The 23890-nt window shown below is 38.5% G+C and overlaps 2 protein-coding genes and 1 non-coding gene across 5 annotated transcripts in view; all 3 read right to left on the bottom strand.

The window, feature by feature from the left end:
- The window catches only part of LOC126378203 (zinc finger matrin-type protein 5), a 233798-nt gene extending 219632 nt beyond the window's left edge, over positions 1-14166 (bottom strand). Inside the window, exons 1-5 of one of the 3 annotated variants that reach the window (XR_007568042.1) lie at positions 14009-14166; positions 13466-13600; positions 12094-12374; positions 9100-9844; positions 7297-8190 (exon numbers count right to left, since the gene is read on the bottom strand). Coding sequence is in view for 2 of the 3 variants with exons in the window: in XM_050026423.1 (XP_049882380.1) it covers positions 12115-12374; positions 13466-13600; positions 14009-14135 (522 nt within the window). In the remaining variant the exon portion in view is untranslated. Of the gene's footprint in view, positions 1-7296; positions 8191-9099; positions 9845-11980; positions 12009-12093; positions 12375-13465; positions 13601-14008 lie in introns of those variants that run through there. The other 2 variants (XM_050026422.1, XM_050026423.1) reach the window with 2 other exon arrangements.
- Positions 1-23890, bottom strand: part of LOC126378047 (irregular chiasm C-roughest protein-like) — a 416593-nt gene that overhangs the window by 227446 nt on the left and 165257 nt on the right. The gene's annotated exons all lie outside the window — the stretch shown is intronic.
- On the bottom strand, positions 1108-1179 carry Trnav-uac (transfer RNA valine (anticodon UAC)). The gene has a single exon. It is a non-coding gene; the product is annotated as a tRNA-Val (tRNA).

Genomic DNA, 23890 nt, shown 5'->3' with positions numbered 1-23890 from the left:
TATTTTTCACTAAAAAAGTAGCATGGAAAATGCTGCACCGACAAGAGCGTGGCTCTTAAATTGATGATGATGTTGATCCAAAGAGTAAACTACGACCCTGTTTTTTTTTTTTTTTTTTTTTTTATTTAACCAAAAAAATGTACATATAAATGGAATAATGCAGACATACCAATAAACCGTCTTGGGTTTGTCCTGGCATGCCATAAACGTTAAACGTTAAAACGGCGTTGTGGAAGGCAAAGAAGATAGGTACAGCAGACTCATAATATAAATTGCAATGATATGACACTTATCAATCGAGTGATATTGATCAATCAGATGGAATCAATGACACATTCGTTGAGTGTTCTCTATATTGGCACAATCGTTACAATACTGTCTTTTAGGTGGGACTTTGAATTGAAAGATCGAACACCGAGTCTTGATTTTGAATACATTATCTGTAATGTTACGAGGGGAGGCTTGTGCCCAGCAGTGGGACGTATTAGACTTACTAACTAGCACCCAATCTGTGGTATTAAGCTACTTATGATAAACCTATTATGTTTCTGTAATCAAATCAAATCAAAAATCATTTATTTCAGCCACGATGGTCCATATTACATTAATTAATTACACACTTAAAAAATAAAATTAAATTAAAACCAAAATTTAAATCAAAACTAAAATACAATAATAAATAAAATTACATAATTACTAATTCAATTTTGAAAAATAATTATATTTACAAATTAATAAAAAAAAAATTGTAAGATTACTAGTAGTTTTTGTTTGTCAGTAAATGGCGTATGTACTGACAGTCAAACCTACTCGCAAACACGCTCAGGACGCTGCTGGGGCTGGCCCGCACCCTGCGCACCAGTGATGTACTGCGTTTCCGCATGATGGTGTAGATGGTGTGTGGGTTGTGAGGTGGAGTACCAACCTCATCAACCCTGGCGTCAGGGATATTACTGAGCCGCCAAAGTCCCCTGACATGACTCATAACGATTACATACTTACATCAGTAAGTAGTAACCGGGACCAACGGCTTAACGTGCCTTCTGAAGCACGGATTATCTTACTTTCGGACAATCAGGTGATCAGCCTGTAAAATATCCGAACCAATGTCCCCACCGGGATTTGAACCCGGGGCCTCTGGATTGTAAGCCCAACGCTCAACCACTGGACCACGGAGGCCGATACTACGTTCCCCAAAAACAATATAGATGGCGTTATACAGATTTAGCATGTTAATTACTTTATAGAATAGGAATAGCTATTTTAACCGACTTTTAAAAAGAAGGAGGATAAAATAATAAAAAAAATAATAAAAAAGTTTATTTAGGTAAAATCTACGACACACATATACATTTACAACATTAAAATAGTTGGAGTTGAATTAAGGTGTATGGGTGCCGCAGCTCACCAAAAAGGCCAGGGTTCAGTGAAAATTAATATCATTATTAATTATGTGTGTTCCCACCAACCCTTACTATTCCATCATTAATTATCATTGTATCAATAGTTTGGACGGAATTGAATCTAATGTGTAGTGTATTAGTGACCTTCAATTTAATTATTTTTGATTAACAACACGTTTCCAAGTTACAAAATATATTGACTATATTGGACATCATTAGGTACCATTTGATGGTATACATCATTCACGTTTTATACGCGTGCCATGGTCTTGTGATACACCGGCTTGTTTCTCGATCGGGGAGCGCCAGTTCAAACCCCGGTACGGTCACGTCACGAGCATTAATATGTACACACTTTGGTACCATATCACATTAACTTTTTTGACAATATGAACTGTAACTCTCACTAAAAGTCAAATACCTATGTTAGTGCGACAGAGTCCTAAAGTGGGTACATTATATTGCTCATGACTGTACCGGATACACCTCTATCTACCCCTTCGGGGATATAGGCGTGATGCAATGTCATGTTATGTAATTCATGATGAAATATGTCAAAACAAACAATGAGGTTAATTTTTGATCATCTTCTCTTTTTACCCATTCATCTACCCTATTACGATCGCCATAAGGTTCATTATATCCATCACATGTTCCGCTTGTTCTATGAAGTGGGTTGTGAGGTGGATAACCAACCTCATCAACCCTGGTGTCAGAGTTATTGAGCCGCCAAAGGCCTCTGGCATGGCTGATGTAACGACTAATACGTACTTACATCAGTAAGTAGTAACCGAATACATTAAAGTGCCTTCCGGACCACGGATCATTTTACTTTCGGACAATCGGGTGATTAGCTTGTAATGTCGTAACCAAACTAGGGTCACAAAGTGATTTCGTGATATGTCCCCGGGTTTCGAACCCGGGACCTCTGGATCGTGAGTCCAACGCTCAACCACTGGACACACAGAAGCCCATACCTTATGTCATAGAATAAGGAACAATACTACCTCTGAATGTGGAGGAAGCAAGAGACGTGTGTCAGGATCGAAGCAAATGGAATTCTATAATCTCTGCTTACCCCGGTGGGAAATAGGCGTGACTTTATGTATGTATGTATGTACTACGTCTTATGTTAATGAACTTCAGTTCGTCTTATACACAAACTCACGCCCGCAACCCCTAATGGGGTGGGCAGAGTCAAATGTAATCAAAGACAACTTGCAGCCACTGTTGGATACGAAGTTATGGTCAGTCGCGGTGGTCAGGTCATCCTATCACCCAAAACAAACAATAAACTTAATTTTTAACATTTTTTATTTAGGAAAAAGATACTTACAGATAATGAAGGACTTTACCAAGCTACGTTCCAAAATATAAATATAGATGTCGTCTAGATTTACGCTCGAGCTCGGTGGCTCGAAATATCGAGACTCTCATATCCCTGATTTAAACGCGGTAAGAACCCGTTATTATGTATTTTAATTATTATTAGCTCGTTAGTTGGTAATTTGAAGATATTTCAGAGCTATTACAAGTCATCCGAGATACTTAAGCTGAGAGTCGAATGAGGTTATAATTTTGTTCGATGCAACGATCATCATGATCAGAAAAGCCCACATTGTGTCGAGGAAGAGCGGCAGACCCGGTCTTTCTACATGATTTTTAGCGTTCCGTATCCACGAAGTGAGGAGCTCGGTGGCGCAGCGGTAAACGCGCTCGGTCTGCGATTGTTGAAGTTAAGCAACTTTCGCAAAGGCCGGTCATAGGATGGGTGACCATAAAAAAAAAGTTTTCATCTCGAGCTCCTCCGTGCTTCGGAAGGCACGTTAAGCCGTTGGTCCCGGGTGCATTAGCAGTCGTTAATAACCAACGATCCGCACTGGGCCCGCGTGGTGGTTTAAGACCCGATCTCCCATCCATCCATAGGGAAGGCCCGTACCCCAGCAGTGGGGACGTTAATGGGCTGATGATGATGATGAGATTTACGTTGGCGGGGTGGCGGGAATCAGCTAGTCTTGTGTAGTCTGTCATAGATGGCCCTGTTCATATTTAACGTGATAATTAAAACACATAATAACGGGTTCTTACCGCTTTTAAAGTGTTGTAAGTGCCATGATCACGGGATGACTGATGAGATTGGAGTGGAGTAGGTAGATCCACATTTTCTACGGGCAGATATATCTGTCTACCCTCTTTCTTTGCCGCTTGTCTCATATCCCTACTTTAAACGCGGTAAGAACCCGTTATTATGTGTTTTAATTATGATAATAACCGCGTAAACTTAAAACAACGTGATAATTGCCTATTTTCTCATCGCTTGGAGTACAAAATTATACAAAAATATAATATAATCTAATGGAGGGATATATTATAAAAATAATTGTGTTTGATATTTGGATCAGATACGTATAGAATTACATTGCTGCTCTTTATTTTGATCAGAATAATTATAAGTGGAAAATGTAGTAAAAAGGTCATCATTTACACCCAAAAACAACGACAAAAGATGCATATGTCTGTCACCCATGAAATTAGAAGGTTAAACGAAGGCACATCTCTACAGCGCCATTTGTATTTTTTTTTGAGAACGTCGCCTGGAAAGTCCTTGGAAAATTATTATGCTACAACTATTCATAATTTATAATAAATCTATATCAACAGTCTGATTATCGTAGATATTGCCACAAACAATTACAATTACTAATATTTTTTACCAGTAAAATATAGGATTATCCATGGTATAAGAAAATCAGGTATATTCAATCCTATGAAAAGCCGCCATTGCTAGCCGTCTGATGACGTAAGTGTTACCACTATGTTACCATTAAATTGGTATCTCCAACTAATGTACTAATTACTATTACTTGTCACATGTATAAAAATCATTAAAACTGTAAGTATTTTTTTTATTAAAAGTTCAAAATTGCCTTACAAAGTAAATTAATAACATTAGACGCGGGTATTTTTTTTTTACAAAATGGCTACACAGGATGGGATGACGTCAGCTGGGCTAACGTTGAAATGTTCTGTCACTTTTGAGCATACGGGCTTAGCACCGTAAGCGCGCGACTCTTTCTCACCTCGACATACATCACCCGTCACTCTCTCACAGTACAGCACAGAAAGAGACAGACGATCTCTGTCGCGGCGAGAAAGGCGCTGGTTTTCTTATACCATGGGATGGTCGATTTTACAAGAAACATTGAAGAACTTAGTCATCCTGATAAATGATCGTCGCGTCGCACTTTCCTACGCTTCTTCCTTGTCTGTCACTAATAACCATCATTTACTAGAGCGAGATAACGAACGGGAATACAACGCATGATCTCGCTCTGGCAAATGACGGTTCTGATTGACAGAAAAGGAAGACTATATCACCTCAATGTGCTGATCATCGTTATAATATTTATCCTAGGACTTCAAACTAAGGGTGTTTGTGATTATAATTAGCTTTTTTTATCACTCTGGTATGTAAATACTACAGTAGAGCTAATCGGATCACAATTTTGATACTCATAATAAACGGGAGCCAGCACGGAAAATTAAACCTTATAACAACGAAGTTAAAGATACGTCAAATAAATGTAATTTATTAAATTGGTTGTATTATACTTCGACATACACAATTATTCATGTAAGTATAATAAATAATATGGTGTGCGTCAAGCTAGCGGCCTCAAAAAAAAAATGGGCACGAAAAAATAATTTGACCATACCAAAAAATAGTACTCTTATTGAAAAAAATAGTACCTGTTGTAAAAAAAATAGTACCATCACGGTTCTGGATTTATAGCCATGTTTTATTGCACTTGCTAGCTTGACGGTGAGCGAAATTTGGCGAGAGTTAACGACAAGGTCTTTCGCTTTGATTTAAACGACAAAAAATAGTACCGAAATAGTACTCACCCCCTGCAAAATACCGAAAGTAGTACTTCAACGGTTCCAAAGTTATAAAGGCAGTTCTTTGATCCCGCTAGCTTGACGTTTTGAAAATACCTATTATCTGGGGAACGCTTGCATACTTCAGTATGTAACTAATGTCAATAAAGTCGTATGAAATAGTACTCCGTACCATCATAATTTTGATCCGATTCTCTTTGTAGAAATGTTAAAAAATCATCATAACCTATGCCATACATTTGTTGTTGCTACAGTCACGTAGACAATTACATAACCTCACAATTTATTCGTAAGTATTGCCATTTTGGAGGTCTACCCTACCATTTCTTTGCACTTCAGAGTGCTGCTATTACAAAAAAATCCTATTGCATACACCCATATGCACTAATTTTAATAGAAAATGGCTGCATGAGTCTAGTTCTTATCGAAAACAATCTGTGATTTTAATACATCATAATACATTTTTAATCTGCTGTTTTATTTTATAATTTATACCTTCATGTTGAATTTGTTACGGATCGAAGTGTTTGTTAATAAACAATTTGCAGTATTTGTAGAATAACTCAAAGAGTTTCAACAATGATATTACTTTCATCTGACAACCCTGGCACTTCACCAATTTTTACCCAAAAATGGGGAAAAATACTAAAATCTGACAACATTCTTGACCATGTATAATAATTTTGTTCGCGACTGTACTTGTCTTGATAAATGTATGACATAGGTTATAATGACTTTTTGACATATTTCTACAAAGAGAATCAGGTCCAAATTATGATGGTAGGGAGTACTATTTCATACGAGTTTATTGACATTAGTTACAAACTGAAGTATGCAAGCATTCCCCAGATAATAGGTATTTTCAAAACGTCAAGCTAGCGGGATCAAAGAATTGCCTTTATAACTTTGGAACCGTTAAAGTACTACTTTCGGTATTTTGCAGGGGGTGAGTACTATTTCGGTACTATTTTTTGGCGTTTAAATCAAAGCGAAAGACCTTGTCGTTAACTCTCGCCAAATTTCGCTCACCGTCAAGCTAGCAAGTGCAATAAAACATGGCTATAAATCCAGAACCGTGATGGTACTAATTTTTTTACAACAGGTACTATTTTTTTCAATAAGAGTACTATTTTTTGGTATGGTCAAATTATTTTTTCGTGCCCATTTTTTTTTTGAGGCCGCTAGCTTGACGCGCACATAATATGTTACTTAGATAATGGTGCTAATTCCAATACATACCACCTAATTTTATTTAAAGTTATAACTACAATCTCTTATCCGCCGAAAAGGAAAGGGACGGATAATCGACAGGCATAAAATTTATGGAATACACGTCAATTTTAAGCAGAAATCTAAAACAACCGTCTAAAAATTTGACATTGGCCAATAACCCGTCAGAGTTAAGTTGACAGTAAACTTTAACCGGTTTGCATACCAGCGAGATAACTATTTGATTTGCCCGCGTTATAAATTCCATCATCCTTTTATAAAATTAACAGCTGTCAGTCATCCGTCTCTTTCCATTTCGCGGGATAATAAAGTGAAAGGTATAACTTAAAATAAAATTAGACGGTGTCTGCAGGAATTAGCATCAATAAATAATTTACTATTTAAGTTTTATATTCAATATTTGCATAATATTTTACTATTTAAGTTTTATACCCAGTAGATTTGTGCCCGAATAATGGCCATAGGCTCGCCTCCACATAGGACTTAAAACAGCCGGCGAGGAGAATGTGTAATAAATACACTTCTGCCTACCCCTTCGGGGATACAGGCGTGATGCTATCTGTTTTATTCCCAGTAAAAGCTCACTTCAATTTGCTCTAAGATTGATCCTCTTTTTTGACGTGACTTATTGTAGATTTGCCGCAGATGGTATTAACTAATTGACCGAACAAATGGAGACCGCTGAGGCTTAGAATAAGGAATAATATTACGTATAGAACGGCAACTCTCCGCTGCCACCAGCATCTGAACAGGGTTACTCGGACATAGTTTAGTCTCCAATCGTATGGCGTCAGACGTCACACACACAGATGCGCGTGTACGATAACGTCAATGTGTGGTATCTGTGTAAAACGAGGTTGTTTGTATGAAAGGTCCGGGGTGTGGCTGAGGGCTCTCACCCGGATTGATGAAGATTGATCCAGTAAACTATAGGTGCCTACAATGAATATCTTTTCCCGATTTGTTCGCGCATCACGCAATACCCACTGAGCGGATTCTAATACAATTTTGCAGTTGAATACATTAGAAGCTTGATCAACATCTGCGATACAAATAATCACGCTACTTCCCTAGGGTTAGCCTAGGTATACGCCGGCGGGGTCGCGTGGAGCAGCTAGTCTTCTGTAGTCTGGCATAGCCCAGTCATAGTAATTATTATGGTTCATATCCCGTCTGTAATTATTAAATCTATACATGTAATACGGTAACAAGCGGTTGGCAAGACTTCGCCTATACCGCGACAAATCACTGTATAAATTAAAATTCATTCCGATGTTAGGATCCACAGCACCGTATTGTCTTCTATTATCTGTCTCTTTCTTCGCCAAAGGAGGAAACTCAACTTTTCCTTCACGGCCAAAGTTATCTACATTATTGGGAGAAAACGGATAGGAGTTTTTATCCAAGGCGAACTGTTTCATATCTAATATCGGATGGGTTTCATGCGAACGGATGTTCGGCTTGAATCGCGCTTCAGGGACTATTGATTTGAAGGAATTGTACGTGTCTGGGCCCATGCTATTGAGCAAAGAAGCGGTGCCTCGTAGCTTCGCGTCGTACGAACCAGGGGAGTACAGGAACTGATTCGGCATCTGAAGATTCTTGGTCTGGTATGTCGGCAACAAATCCGCCGGGTAATGCAGTTGAGTTTGAGATCCTAAAAACAGAAAATCTGTTATAAATCTCACAATAATTCAAGAAAACAATTTCAGATAGACGTGATATTGGTAAAAAGAAGATCCGGTTTCGGCTAAGTAGCTTTTTTTACAGTTACATACGTCCACCAGCCGGGTCTGCGTGACAACCGTGCCGCACGCAGCGCAAATTATATTGAGCGCTTCGACTAATAGCCGTTCGACGTCCCTCTACGTAGATAGCATTCGTATCGTTTATTGATCCAAGCGCTTGATATTGTCATGCAGACCCGGCAGTTATATACAGGATGTTAGTGACATCGTAACGAAAACTTTGAAGGATGATTCAGACCATGACTCTGAGTTGATACCAATCTCATAAAAAATTTTAGCCGATTCAAAAAATTTTCGCCCTGGCCTTTTCTTCAAACATCCTGTATGTAATTGCGGTATTTTCGCCTAGACTAGGCTCTTTCGACTCTACCAATAACACCCAATTAAAAAATCTGTTGCGTTAATCACTCGTTCAGTCATTCACATCTTTACACATCTAAACCACCTCAAACTCAAAAATATCTTTATTTATTGGGTAACACACTTTGAAAGTAGTGCTATTCAGAGGCGGAAGACAGGAATCCTAGTACGGCTCTGAAATAGACTACTCTGGGCGCCATCCCACTCGCGTCAGACAGATTACTGCGGAGCAGAAGGCAAGAAGGCAAGACCACTGCCCTATTTTTCCCTAAAAAAGTAGCATGGAGATTGCTACACCGACAAGAGCGTGGCTCTTAAATTAGTAATTGAACTTTCAATCGCCAATTTTTGCATAAATATATCGAACGTCTCATCTGCCTAAAACTAAGCTACTCTTACTTTAAGCATAATAATATGTCAATTATTTTTTTATAAAATAAAGTGATCGAGTAACTTACCTATTGCACTGTAAGGTTCAAAGGATATGGCTCGAGCCACGATTGGCACTGACAACCTCGTGTCATGATGTCCTCTAGCGCTCTCTAGGGAGCTTCCAAGAATTAAATCCTTAGGATCAATCATTTTCCGTGCACCAATTCCTATATAAGCATCAGGCATTCCAGTTCTTGTCATAGCACCAGAGTTAAACCCATTGGATTCCATGGTTACAGCTTGCTCTTTCGTTGGTATAGTGCCATTAATTTGATCTGCGGTACTAATAGGTGCATTTCTATATATGTTACTTAAATTCGGTAAAGCAGCATCACTTTTATTAGTTTCGACTTCACCTACTGCAACTTTATCACTTGCCTTTGATTCATCTACTTCACTTGTACTTCTTACATCATCTGGTGATTGTCTATTATTCTCAGCGGATAGATCTGTTGTGACATTTTCTCCAGTTTTCATATCTTTAGCAGTATTTTCTTCCGTAAAAGTTGCATTTTCTTCAGCGCTGGTTTTTTCTGCATTTGCTTCAGCAGCATCTTCCAAATTTGCTCTCCTTGTTTCAACTGGTGCTTGGTTTGCAGTAATGTCATCATTACTTCTACCATCTCTTACTTCGGAATCGATAGTTTTCTCTTCATTTACTGCACTCTCAGTATTAGATTCACTTCTTGAACTTGTATCTTCACTCGTTGTTTCTTCAACTGCATATTCTGTCTGGGTTTGATCGACCACGCGTTCTACTACTTCAATATCCTGTTCAGTGATGAAATGATATTATTTAACAACAATTTACTGTTATCTAAAGTATACTTTTAGGTTGAATCTTCTAGTAAACAATCATGGCTGTTGTTTGGTAAAACGTATTTCAAAAATATGATCATTGTTATCAAAACAAGTGTGCCTTATCCAATGTTTAGTGAATTTAAAAACATTTTATGTGAAAATTACGTCGTAGTTTAAGGGAAAACATAAGGTATAGGTACAGTGTGTGTAGTTCGTTTACTAAAAGATTGATCCAAACTTAAAAAGATATATCTTAGGTATGACAATATGACAATCACACGACTGTTACTGATAGCGGCTAGACAAAAATAATTAAAGCGGAACTCAAGACCGTATACAAGCCATCGGAACGCAATTTGCAGCCACAATTTGTATTTAAGTCTTAAGATGGATGGTGAACTGCATAGTAAAGCTTACCGGCCTATATAGTACTTAACTATACATAGGCCAAGTGTAACAGCTATCCATGTTGTGCATTGCGTCATTATTGCAACAAAAAAACGTAATATATCATAGACTGTCATGGCCCATTCCGTCGATGACTGCTCCGAACCCCTCAATCATATATTTCCTACAAAATGTGACTAATAATACTGTGCAACGGCCTCTGTGGTCTAGTGGTTGAGCGTTGGGCTCATGATCCGGAGTTTCCGGGTTCGAATCTCGGTGGGGATATCACAAAAATCACTTTAAGATCCCTAGTTTGGTCAGGACATTACAGGCTGATCACCTGATTGTCCCAAAAAGTAAGATGATCCGTGCTTCTCAAGGCAGAAATCTTCTGTTTTTGACAATCAGGTTACTGGTTATAATTACCGTTCTATAAGCAGTGTTATTCTTTCGTCGAGAGATATTTTATCATACAATCTTAAATTGTTACTTACATCAGCATCAATAACTTGAATTGCGATTAACACAAAAGATAAAATCAAAATTACGAGCTTCATTATGACGTTTATTTTTCTGTCACTCTCAACATATTGTGCTGTGTACACTTACGCTCATTTCCAAAGACTGATTCGAAAGTATCCGAGGGTTGATTAGTAAACTATGAAATCAATTTGTAAAGGTGAATGGTGAATGAATGGCATGCGAAATGCCAGAAGCATTTTTCACTTTAGTTTTACTGCTGATTAATTGTCACGCTTATTAGTAACCGATGGGTAGTTAAAAGTCAACTATTTTGTTAAGCAGCAAATGTTCAATAACATGATGTATCATATCCATATTACATGTTTAAGTAGGTACAATACAATACAAAAACTCTTGCACTCAAGCATATCTCTTCCAGGCAACCTTTAGGTGTAGGATATGAATTTAATACAAAACGGAGCGGGATATAAAAAGTTGAAAAATATAAGTATACCTAAATAAAGTATATTAAAAACAATACATAGAAGACAATAAATAATGATTTTAATAATATATAAATACGTAAATATATACACACCCGTCATTTTCTTACCCGCCGAAAAGGAAAGGGACGGATGATTGACAACTGTTAATTTTAAAATAAATGAATAAACCGGGCGAATAAAATAGGCATCCCGCTGCTATTCAACCTGTTCAACATGTGCTGTCAACTTAATTATGTCGGGTTATTGGCCAATATAAAATTTTGTAATCGAACTCGGACCTCCAAATCGTGAGCCTACCAAACCACCAGACTGTTAAAATTCTTGATTAAAAAAATTAAATCATGTGTATTATGAAAAGTTACGTGACATGGGTGGCGAATGTGGGTGACGTTGCATATCGATCAAGTTTTATCGTGCGTGGTGCTTTATCACGGACGAATCGAATCTCAAAACAGGAAATAAGTATATGTAAGTCGAAATAAATCTAATTCGAATTTAATTTCTACAGATATAATTATGTCGTTTTGTCGATTGGTGCTAGCTAATATGGGAACCTAAATAAGTCATGTCGTTCTGTCAAAATACGAACAAAATCACGTTACACGCGTGTTAGAGAAAAAAACAAACATCGGTTTCGACAAAAGTTATTGAATCGATCGATAGTTTTATCCCGTTGCGCATGTTAGCCCTGCTGGTTGACCCCCCCCCCCCCCCCATTTCGGCGCCCGGTGCGGTGGTATGCCTCGCACCGCCCTAGGGCTGCCACTGCTGTTAAGCTAAAGAGCATTCGCAAAAAATAAGCTACTTTTAAATTCAAAATACGAATTGGGAATAAAATACAAAATAATAATAAATATGTACCGTGCTTGTAATAAAGACATCTTAACCCCACGTCGTTATATCTGCCGATTCAAAATCTTCTATTTTCAACATCTTTATGCTCGGTGGTAGTGTATCTCCGTAAAGTGTCATTGTAGGGTTGTAAGTCCACGGAAACACATGTGTTATGCCACTGGAGTCATATAGAACGGTGTTCTCACCATCATTATTCTTTGATTTGGTCTTTTCCTCTTGAAGCTGGTGGTATAAGTATTCAAAAGCAGGTTGAACTGTATTGTTGTTAGTTCTTTCTTTTGCTGCCACTGAAATTAACAATTTAATCTCATAATAATAAATAAATAAATAAAATAAAAAAGTGTTTATGTCTTGTTTTCAACAGCATAAAGTTATGAGGCAACCCTAACCCTTACCTAGTTATTAAACACTAAGTAGTTGACATGCAAAAATAAAAGAATAAAAAAAAATGTCATCACAGTTCTTTGCTTCTGAGCTTTTAGATCCAACTTTACATTCGCACATTTCAGTCTTTTTATGTCCCAAGAGGATAGGAGGGAGTTGGCTAAAGGATTAGGATGGTGGACCAAATGTCCCTTGCATCTTCAGCGACAGTAGGCAGTTTAGATACAACTAACGTTATAAAGCGCTTAAAAAGAAGCCACATTGTGTAATGGAGGTGAGCTACGACACTGGTTGTTGCTGCAGTCATGCCACCTTTCATGTGTCAACACAACTACCTATAGTCTATTGGCTGAACATAGTTAAACCAGGAAAAAAATACTTTCTGACTAGTTTGGACATTTATTAACTTCAAATAAAAGACTAGTTTCCAACAAGTCAAAGCAGTTACTTTTTACTAAACATCAAAACACGAAATTGCTATGAAATTTGTATGAAAAAGCACACTCTTATGTCATAGAAAAATGTGATAAAATGTCGAACTTATTACGTTTTTCTGAATTAAAATTTAAGAAAATGTTTTTCGTTAGTTTTAGTTAGTCTTTATTTAGTAATCAGTGTTTCATAATTTATCTTGAACCAAGTACAACCCAACTGTTGTAGTAGTTAAATTAAATAAGAGGTAACATGCAGAAAACTACCTAATGTAATATAAGTGGAAATTATAAAAAAATATTTTCTTGGTCTATGTAAAGCAAAGCTACTACGAGTATACTACAATCTTGACCAGAGTTTTTTATATTTTTTTTTAGTTTAGTTTGGTCTGCCTATGGCTCCCCAACCTCCTCCACTCTTATCTGTCTTAAGCTTGATGACACCATGCTGGACCATGTGCAGTCTACCTTTTCCTTTTCCCGTTTCTTGGGTACCATTCTGACACAGTTCTGGCCATTTCTTTTTAATAAATTTACATACTATAAACAGAATAGGCACATACCAATTTCCCTTAGCTGATCGATTTGATCCCTCGTGTAATGAGAGAAGCGGCATATGGCTCCAAACTGACACTGATTGTTAGGGAACCGTGAACACGGTTTCTTTCTACTTTCCTCAGCTAATATTGTTTCGGGATCTGGAAAATATAAATGTGTATCTTTATTACATATATAACATAGTATAAGAATCATCATAGAGAAAGAAAAACATTTATTTCCATATTGGACGCCATATTAACAAAATTTGCTTAAAATAACACAAAGAGGAAAATAATTTAAAAATATCAGAAGCACCTAAAACAACTAAAGAGGACAACTTTTATAGGTTATCTTCAATATATAGAGATCCTTATTGTCGAAATAGATAATTGATCATTTTGGATAGGACTTTATAACTTATTATTACCTATTAATGTACCCCTAACCTTATATAACAACAAAGGTTACTAACTTTAAGGTCCCCAAAAAGATTACAAAACTGTCAAGGCATACCTGGGGTAGGTACTTGTTGCTCTAAAACTATGTAGTTACAAACAGCAGGATACCTTTGTGTTTCTGATAATGTTCCAAAACCAATTTCTGGTGCACCAAACCCCTATTATGTGTTTTCACAATGGAAGGGGCCGCCGCCATTGTTTTATCACAATAATCACAGTAATACCGCTTCCCCATTTTTCTGCCTAACACAAATAGTACAAATACTAACAAATCTTTCAAAAACGAATAAAACAACAAAGCAATTATAAATTATTTTCGTGCAAATATTATTATTTCACTTCATTTCAACGCCAATATAAAGTTAGAATGAATTAGATACTCAACTAAATATCGGTATAGCTATTTCATTATGCATTGACAATAATGCTCATAATTTTAAAAAAAGCGCACCTTATTTGACAGACAGGTGTATGTTTATAAAGCTTGCTTATTGCCTATACTTAGCAATACTTATAACTTTTCACGTGTTGTCATTGATTTACCACTATTATAATACCGGTAGGTATAGGTGATTTATATAGTATGCAACACACGGGTAATTGGAAGAAAACATCTTGATACTTTTTATTTTTTACCTAATCTATGCGTGTTATATTGCGTAGGTTGTGATTGAAGCTCAACCAACAAGCGCGAAATTAAAGTAAAGGCAATTGAACAGGATTCAATTAAAATCACTCTGATCGTGTGGTAGATAACCGAATTCAGCATCCCTTGTGTCTGGAGACCAACGTCTTAACGTGCCTTCCGAATCACGGAATGATTATTTTCGTCCTGAACAAATCAGGGCAATTCTCGTGATCCATTGGGTTTCCATTGGAATCGAACCCTGGGCCGCCAGGTCGTAAGCCCAACGTTGTCAATGAAAATTTTAAACAATACTCGTTATCGGTCTTGTTATGAAACCTTTACGGTTGGTATTTCTCAATACTATAACATTCATAATTAATTACAAGTATAGTACCTTCCTATTATTAATTATGTGCACAGCAGTGCACAGGACAAGTTCTCGATATTCGTTTAAAAACCGTTCAAGATATTTTTGCCTATCTGCAGCTCAGTTGATATTTGAGATACCTGTTCACCTGTACCTATTAAATTCAATTCACATCGCGGTATGCAGCGGTATGCTATGTCTGAGTTATGGGAATAAAAAAATAAGCATACCTAAGTATAATTTAGCAATCACTCAATGATCTAAAAGAACTTGTCAAGATTTCAACATTTTCTATTACTTATTTATGAGTTTCTGTTAACGGCCATGCATCAAGCATCAACGCCTTGGAAAATATTTTTTGTGAGTTGATTTACTAGATCACCACTTTCATTAGAACAATAAGTAAGCTAGCATTCTTCTTCTTCTATCGTGTGGATTATGAGGTGGATGACCAACCCCATCAACTCTGGTGCAGCGTTATTATTAAGCCGCCGGAGGCCCCTGATATGACTCATGTAACGACTACTTAAGTAGTAACCGGGACCAACGGCTTAACGTGCCTTTTGAAGCACGGATCATTTTACTTTTCGGCAATTGGCAGATCAGCCTCTAATGTCCTAACCAATTGGGCATCAGATTTTTGTGATATGTCCTAACCGAGATTCGAACCCGGGACCTCCGGATCGAAAGCCTAAAGCTCCACCATGGAGCACGGACCTCCGTGCTAAGCCTTAAGCTATCATTAAAATGTTGTTTGTATTTTAGATAATCATAAGATTACTCGTTTGCGATTCCAAGCACGAAAAGGATTCACAGGAAGTATTTGCAAAGTACATTTTTAATGAACAGAGTAAAAATCCTCCCGACCAAAATGTACTTGACAGCGAAGACAACTATAAATTAAATTCTGATTCTGCAATTGAAAGGAGAGACGAAGTAAAATATACACTTATTATTATCGATGATGATGATACAATGAAGAACAAAGACAACGTAAAAAAACTTATAAAAGCAATAAAAATGAAAACAGTTCCGAACAATATAAAAAGTAACACCAATGACGATAAACCGCTTAGCAAAATACTGAGACAATCTATTCCGAAAGACCCATTACAATACCTTTCCCCGTTAGAGAGACAAGAACATGATAAAAAAGTTGAAAAGGTTATAGAAATTCTTAAAAGTAATGATAGTTGGACTCCATATATTCTTAATAGCAACGTTAGTTGGGCAGAATATATTCACAGTGAAGTGAAGAGGATGAATGAAACTTCGCAGATCAAAGATGAACTTCGACGTATGGTAGAGTTTATAGAAAAAACGATTAATATTCATAAATCGTTAGTACGTTGTGTACTAAGCTGTTATAGTAAAATAATAGGCACAGTACATTTCAAACAATTTGACAATCGTGACAAAATGTCGACAGCAAATGAGATAAAAAAAGAACGCGAGGTAATACTAGCAGATATCCAAGAAGTAATGAATAGGTGTGTTAAATGCACTGACTATATTTACGAGGAAGCATTAAAATTCAAAACTAAGCATCCTATTTATATTCGCATAAGATCGATGATTCGACAGCTTGATAGACCAGAAGCTCGGTTGGTAAAAGCAAATGTTGTGCGATGCTTCTATTATCAAGCAAAACAAGCGAGAATATTTGGTTAAAATAATCCGTCAAGTACGGTCACTTTGAGAACATATCACATTAACTTTATTGACAAATTAAACCGTAAGTCTCATTAAATGACAAATATGATAGTGCGACAGGGTTCTAAAGTGGATACATGATATTGCTTATGACTGTATCTACTTATATTATTGTAATTTATCTTCTTCTGTCTTGTGAGTTGTGAGGTGCATTGTCAACCTCATCAACATCACGGTTATTATTGAGCCACCAAAGGCCCCCCTACACATGGCTTCATATAACGATTACTTATTTACATCAGTAAGTAGTAACCGGGACCAACGGCTTACCATGCCTTCCGAAGCTCGGATCACCTTACTTTCGGTGATCAGCCTGTAATATCGTAGCCAAACTAGAGATCACAAAGTAATTTTTGTGATTATTTCCCCACCGGGATTTAAACCCGGGACCGCCGGATCGTGAGCCTAACGCTCAACCACTGGACTATGGAGGCCAGAGGCATTAATTTATCAAGACACAATATACACTATACCGTAATGGTGTGGACAGAGATACAAGTAAGTACTCGTACTAATGAAAGACAACAAGATGAAAGACAAAGAAACAACATCAAAGACAAAGAAAATAAGATGGATATTGAAACAAAAGATTTTTGCTTACCTTATAGGAAGGTAGTGTAAAGAGGAAATCGTGTTATGATACTGCAGATATGTTTCAGAAATTTATAAAGTGGTGTTTACCTGAAGGGCACAGCTAGATGTTATAGACCGGTGAGCATGAGACAAAGAAAACTCCCTTGAATTTGTACAATGTATATTTTAAAATATACAGATTTTATTATCCATAGGTAGGTAAAAACCCTATGGAGGGAGACAGGTCGCGCTTTGGTCCGTCAGGTTAATTGTCACTCCGTAACAACCATGGGATATCACTATGTTTAAAACACTGTCCGTACACCTGTAGGCACCTCACTTACTCGAGGACCTCCGACTATCAGGCCTACCTGAGGCGTTCCGGAATACCATACAGGTGATGAGTTGAGGCCGGCTCAGGCCAGGGCGTGCTGGACGATGGCGGCGCAGCGGGCCAACTGTTACGCAGCTGGCGGGCTGCACGTCCACCGGTCAACCTCGCAGTCCTTCACCGGGCCTTATCCGGAGTGTTGACAAAAGGAGAGGCGCGGCACATCCACATGCGCGCCGCACAAAGGAAAGCTTCGACGTGCAAACAACCAAGGCAAGCTCCGCCGAAATGAAGCTTGAAATAACTTGCAAACGCAGAAGAAAACAGTAGCAATCTTCATTCACAAAATCATTGTTGAAATCATCTGATCCAATCATAAACTTCTTCTTAGATTAAAACTTGCAAAACGTTCGAAAATTAAAACGTTAAAACTTTAAAGAAAAAACAAAAACAACCCCATCTGCAACAAGGAATGGCAATGATTAGCATGTGGTTCAGCTGACAGCGTGGCAATGCAACTCACGAGTGTAAAACAAAGAAAATAACTTACAGGTTCATCCGGGATAGTTGGGCATCGCTCGGATGAAACCTAAACCCACCCACTGGACCTTAGGCGATGGGATTTCAGTGATGTTGCTGAAAACAAGGACCTCGAGGTTATCACAAAGTTGGTGCAAAAATATGCACGAAGAATTGCGAGGACTCACCATCTCGGTTAAGTTGTTTATTTAAATCGAGACATCGGCTCTTGATGTCGCCGATAAATCGTGGCTTTTAATTTGCCCACATTATTGTTACGGCAGTGGAGTCTCCGGCGCTCTCGCGACGTCCCCACTTTCCATAACCTGTCTCTCAGCTCAGCCAGCTGTCAGTCTGACACAAGAACCACGAACAAAGTTGCCAAACTAGAAAAAATCTACCAAACCATAAATTCGCCGAATCAACGACAACAATCGATCGACTTGTTTGATCCAAATTAATCCCAAATAAATCTTTAAATAAATGTTGCAGATAATTTAATATAATAATGTAGAACAACGAAAAGAAAATTATTAAAATGTTCGGGCCCATCGATAACCCTGCAGCGCCATCTGTGATGCCCTGCGGGTAAAATATAAAACAATGTTATATCGCCAGAAACCACAAGATGTCGCTACAAGGCTCGTTGGTCCGAAATGCTTCGTTACAATACCCCCCTACCCACGAGAGGTTTCGAACTGGGTGAGAAACACGGCTGCCCTCAGCCATAGAGCATGAGACTCTTAATCTCAGGGTCGTGGGTTCGAGCCCCACGTTGGGCGCCACTGAAACAAAAGATTTTTGCTTACCTTATAGGAAGGTAGTGTAAAGAGGAAATCGTGTTATGATACTGCAGATATGTTTCAGAAATTTATAAAGTGGTGTTTACCTGAAGGGCACAGCTAGATGTTATAGACCGGTGAGCATGAGACAAAGAAAACTCCCTTGAATTTGTACAATGTATATTTTAAAATATACAGATTTTATTATCCATAGGTAGGTAAAAACCCTATGGAGGGAGACAGGTCGCGCTTTGGTCCGTCAGGTTAATTGTCACTCCGTAACAACCATGGGATATCACTATGTTTAAAACACTGTCCGTACACCTGTAGGCACCTCACTTACTCGAGGACCTCCGACTATCAGGCCTACCTGAGGCGTTCCGGAATACCATACAGGTGATGAGTTGAGGCCGGCTCAGGCCAGGGCGTGCTGGACGATGGCGGCGCAGCGGGCCAACTGTTACGCAGCTGGCGGGCTGCACGTCCACCGGTCAACCTCGCAGTCCTTCACCGGGCCTTATCCGGAGTGTTGACAAAAGGAGAGGCGCGGCACATCCACATGCGCGCCGCACAAAGGAAAGCTTCGACGTGCAAACAACCAAGGCAAGCTCCGCCGAAATGAAGCTTGAAATAACTTGCAAACGCAGAAGAAAACAGTAGCAATCTTCATTCACAAAATCATTGTTGAAATCATCTGATCCAATCATAAACTTCTTCTTAGATTAAAACTTGCAAAACGTTCGAAAATTAAAACGTTAAAACTTTAAAGAAAAAACAAAAACAACCCCATCTGCAACAAGGAATGGCAATGATTAGCATGTGGTTCAGCTGACAGCGTGGCAATGCAACTCACGAGTGTAAAACAAAGAAAATAACTTACAGGTTCATCCGGGATAGTTGGGCATCGCTCGGATGAAACCTAAACCCACCCACTGGACCTTAGGCGATGGGATTTCAGTGATGTTGCTGAAAACAAGGACCTCGAGGTTATCACAAAGTTGGTGCAAAAATATGCACGAAGAATTGCGAGGACTCACCATCTCGGTTAAGTTGTTTATTTAAATCGAGACATCGGCTCTTGATGTCGCCGATAAATCGTGGCTTTTAATTTGCCCACATTATTGTTACGGCAGTGGAGTCTCCGGCGCTCTCGCGACGTCCCCACTTTCCATAACCTGTCTCTCAGCTCAGCCAGCTGTCAGTCTGACACAAGAACCACGAACAAAGTTGCCAAACTAGAAAAAATCTACCAAACCATAAATTCGCCGAATCAACGACAACAATCGATCGACTTGTTTGATCCAAATTAATCCCAAATAAATCTTTAAATAAATGTTGCAGATAATTTAATATAATAATGTAGAACAACGAAAAGAAAATTATTAAAATGTTCGGGCCCATCGATAACCCTGCAGCGCCATCTGTGATGCCCTGCGGGTAAAATATAAAACAATGTTATATCGCCAGAAACCACAAGATGTCGCTACAAGGCTCGTTGGTCCGAAATGCTTCGTTACAATATGCTGAACCTTATGGTGCCAAGGGTCAGCCTATTCCCCATAACAAATTGTTCATCATGTCAGAAAGGACACAATCCCTTTGTCGGATTTTACGACATGCCCGGGAAGACAAGCATCTGAACGTGTTCTATAAGTATCACTCCCAATCCAGAATAAAAGCATCAAATTGTGCTCTTTATCAAAATATATTAAGACGTTTATAATATCGGCAGTATTCTTTCGGCGGAAGGCAAGAGGGAAACCACTGCCCTATTTTTCCCTAAAAAGTAGCATGTAGAATGCTACACCGACAAGCAAGATTCTTAAATTAGTGATGATGATGATGAGTATTCTTTCGACCTTTTTAATGCGCGCAGCCATAGGTAAGGTGCATATTAGGAACACCCAGGCGATTATCAAATTAGTTTCGCGGATTTATAGTTTCGTTTTAGAGGAATATCCCTGAAGTAAATATTCCGTGCTTCGGAGGGCACGTTAAGCCGTTGATCCCGGCTATTAGCCGTAAAAACACCTCCACCAACCAGCAGTGGAGCGGCGTGGTGGAGTATGCTCCATACCCCCTCCGGTTGATTGAGGGGAGGCCTGTGCCCAGCAGTGGGACATATATAGGCTGTTTATGTTATGTTATCCCTGAAGGAGTAGGGTGTATAGTAAATACACCCACTCTTCGCCAGCTATGTTTAAGTTCCATGTAACAGGACGCGAGTCTATTTCCATTAAACGGGCACAAATCCTGTAAACCACGTGATATCAATTATCTATGATCCAAAGATTTAAAAAAAAAAAGATGAATTCAAATTCAGTCGTAGGTAAATTATGTTATATTATATAGGTAGTAGGTATATTTGTATTAATTTAAGTACTTATATTAAGGACAAAATAAATGAGAGAAACACGTTTAATGATTCATAAAGCCTCCACTATCGCTTACAATTTCCGTAACCACTGCCCTTTGGTTGGCTTAGGACTAAACTGCCGCATCCACGGTGCAACCCGTTTTAAAGGATAAATCGGATAGTTTATAAACCTATAACCCGGTTGAATTGAAAATCGACATTCTATCTGAAACCAAAAATGAGAATACATGTTAAAAGCTCCATAGTGGGATATCAATTCTCTATATTCCCTTCTGTTGTTGCTTGAGGAGAGGCCTGTGCCCAACAGTGGGACGTATATGATGATGTGATTGAGACGCTTTCCTCCGAACCACCATTCGAGCACATGAACTCTGACGTTCATGTAACTTATACAATAACCAATCTTATTGGGAAAGATCCTCTTACGTACTCGTACGTACCTATGGCGTATATTATACTATTAGGCTATAGTAAAGTGCATTATTGATGTTGCAGTAAGTCTTTTCTATCGTGTGGGTTGTGAGGTGGAGTACCAACCTCATCAATACTGGTGACAGGGTACTATTGCGCCGCCAAAGCCCCTGACACGGCTCATGTAACGACTACTTACTTACATCAGTGAGTAGTAACCGGGACCAACGACGTAACGTGCCTTCCGAAGCACGGATCATCTTACTTTGGGACAATCTGGTGATCAGCCAGTAATGTAACCAAACTTGGGACCACAAAGTAATTTTTGTGATATGTTCCCACCGGGAATCGAACCCGGGACCTTCGGATCGTGAGCCGAACGCTCAACCACTGGACCACGGAGGTCGTTAAGGAGTAAGTGAAAAGAATCTTATTTGGAAAGTAAAATGATTGTGTCGATAGATAATTTTAGGCCGATGAACCCCCTAAATACATTCATTGTAAAGACCCATAACTTCAAGGCGTTACCCAAAATACATTAGTACCCTGCATGCATAACTTACTGTCAACAAAACTCGTATTTACCTACCTGCATTATTGTAAATAAGACTGAAAACACTAAAATATACTTAAAAAACATTCAACTATCCAAAAAAAAACAGTCCGGTGAGAATATTTTTATTATAATATAAATACTTATAGGTAAATATTTTATTACGACATTTTTATCAAGTGACTGTTTTTGTTATAGCTTTAATTTCGAATTGAATTTGTTTGAAATTTTTCGCGAATTTGTAACAGAATATAAATATTGATATCGCCTATTTTATTGATTCTTTAACAAGGCAAAAAAAAACAGATCATGGTCAGCTGCTTAGCTACCCAGGTGTGTCGTGAAAACCGACGACAGAAGGATTGCTTCCTTTCTCCCGTGACGAGCGATGGGCTGACCTGGCACTACAGTTCACGATAATAACATGTCTTCTCATTGATTGTAGCTTTGAAGTAATAACTATACTTACAGTGAGTTATTTTTTTTAAACGTGAAAAGGCTTTTCGACAAAAGCCAATGGTGGTTGACCGGAATTATGAAAACAATATTCTTGTGAGCCACAAATAACATTTATTGTCACTTTAGGATTATGATGATAAATATACAGTCAGTGAGATTCAATAGGATTAACTTATAAAGGTAAAAGTACGGCCATTACGTTTGACAGGTAAAATGCAAGAGAGAACGGGCAGAGAGCACAACCGTCTATTATAAGTACTTAAAAAGTAAAAATAAATAATAAGTAAGTAGGCAATGCACGCAGTTGTTAGTAGCCAATGTATCTCGCAAGATGCGAGGATGGCTGTTCACAATGCAGTGCTTGTCCCTACGCTGAAGTACGGTAGTGAATGTTGGGTATGGCAGAAGAAGCATGAAAGTAGGATCAATGCCGTAGAAATGAGGTCTTTGCGTAGCATCTGCGGTGTGAAGTTGAGTGGTAGAGTGAGAAACAGTGTGATAAGACAGAGATGTGGTGTAAAAGACGATATAGTGACTAGGATTGAGAAGGGAATGTTAGGTTGGTTTGGACACGTAGAGCGGATGAAGGATAATAGGATTGCAAAAGCGGTATATAAAGCGAAAGTTGATGGTAGGGCTGGCAGAGGAAGACCGAGAAGGACTTATGATGACCAAATTGGAGATGTCCTTAGAAAAGGTTCAATACGATCTACTCTGAACCGGCGTGCGTGTATGAAGCGATTGATGAATGTGGAGGAAGCAAGAGAAGTGTGTCAGGATCGAAGCAAATGGAATTCTATAGTCTCTGCTTACCCCGGTGGGAAATAGGCGTGAGTTTATGTATGTATGTAAAAAGTAAAAAGGTCTATGACCACTAGTGGTTTTGCCCACAATAAAACAATTATAAGGGTGCATATTCAATAAAACGCCAATTTTTAGCAGGACTTTAAAGTCCCCAGTTAAGCATTGGCGGCTCTAGCAAAATATTTAAGTAGCTCGTGCGAGACCTCAGAGTGGCACCCGTCAAGCCCTTAAAATAAAAAATGTTCTTTACGGCTACCCGGTATGAGTTGTGGCCGCAATGTAACCCGATGAAGTTAGTTTGCGGCCAGGGTGAACCAGTCTTGGTTGATTTTGGCGCCCAAATAACGCCCCCCCACCTTTTTCGGCGCCCTCGCACCGCTAGGGATGCCACTGCAATTAAGCGTGATTTAATAACAACAACAACAGCACAACAACAGGCGTTTGAGTATCTCACTGTTACATAAACATAACCA

The sequence above is a fragment of the Pectinophora gossypiella genome, chromosome 25, assembly GCF_024362695.1.
Source record: "Pectinophora gossypiella chromosome 25, ilPecGoss1.1, whole genome shotgun sequence".
Lineage (NCBI taxonomy): Eukaryota > Metazoa > Arthropoda > Insecta > Lepidoptera > Gelechiidae > Pectinophora > Pectinophora gossypiella.
The sequence above is the reverse complement of the archived record's forward strand: the minus strand, read 5'-3'. Positions and strand labels throughout refer to the sequence as shown.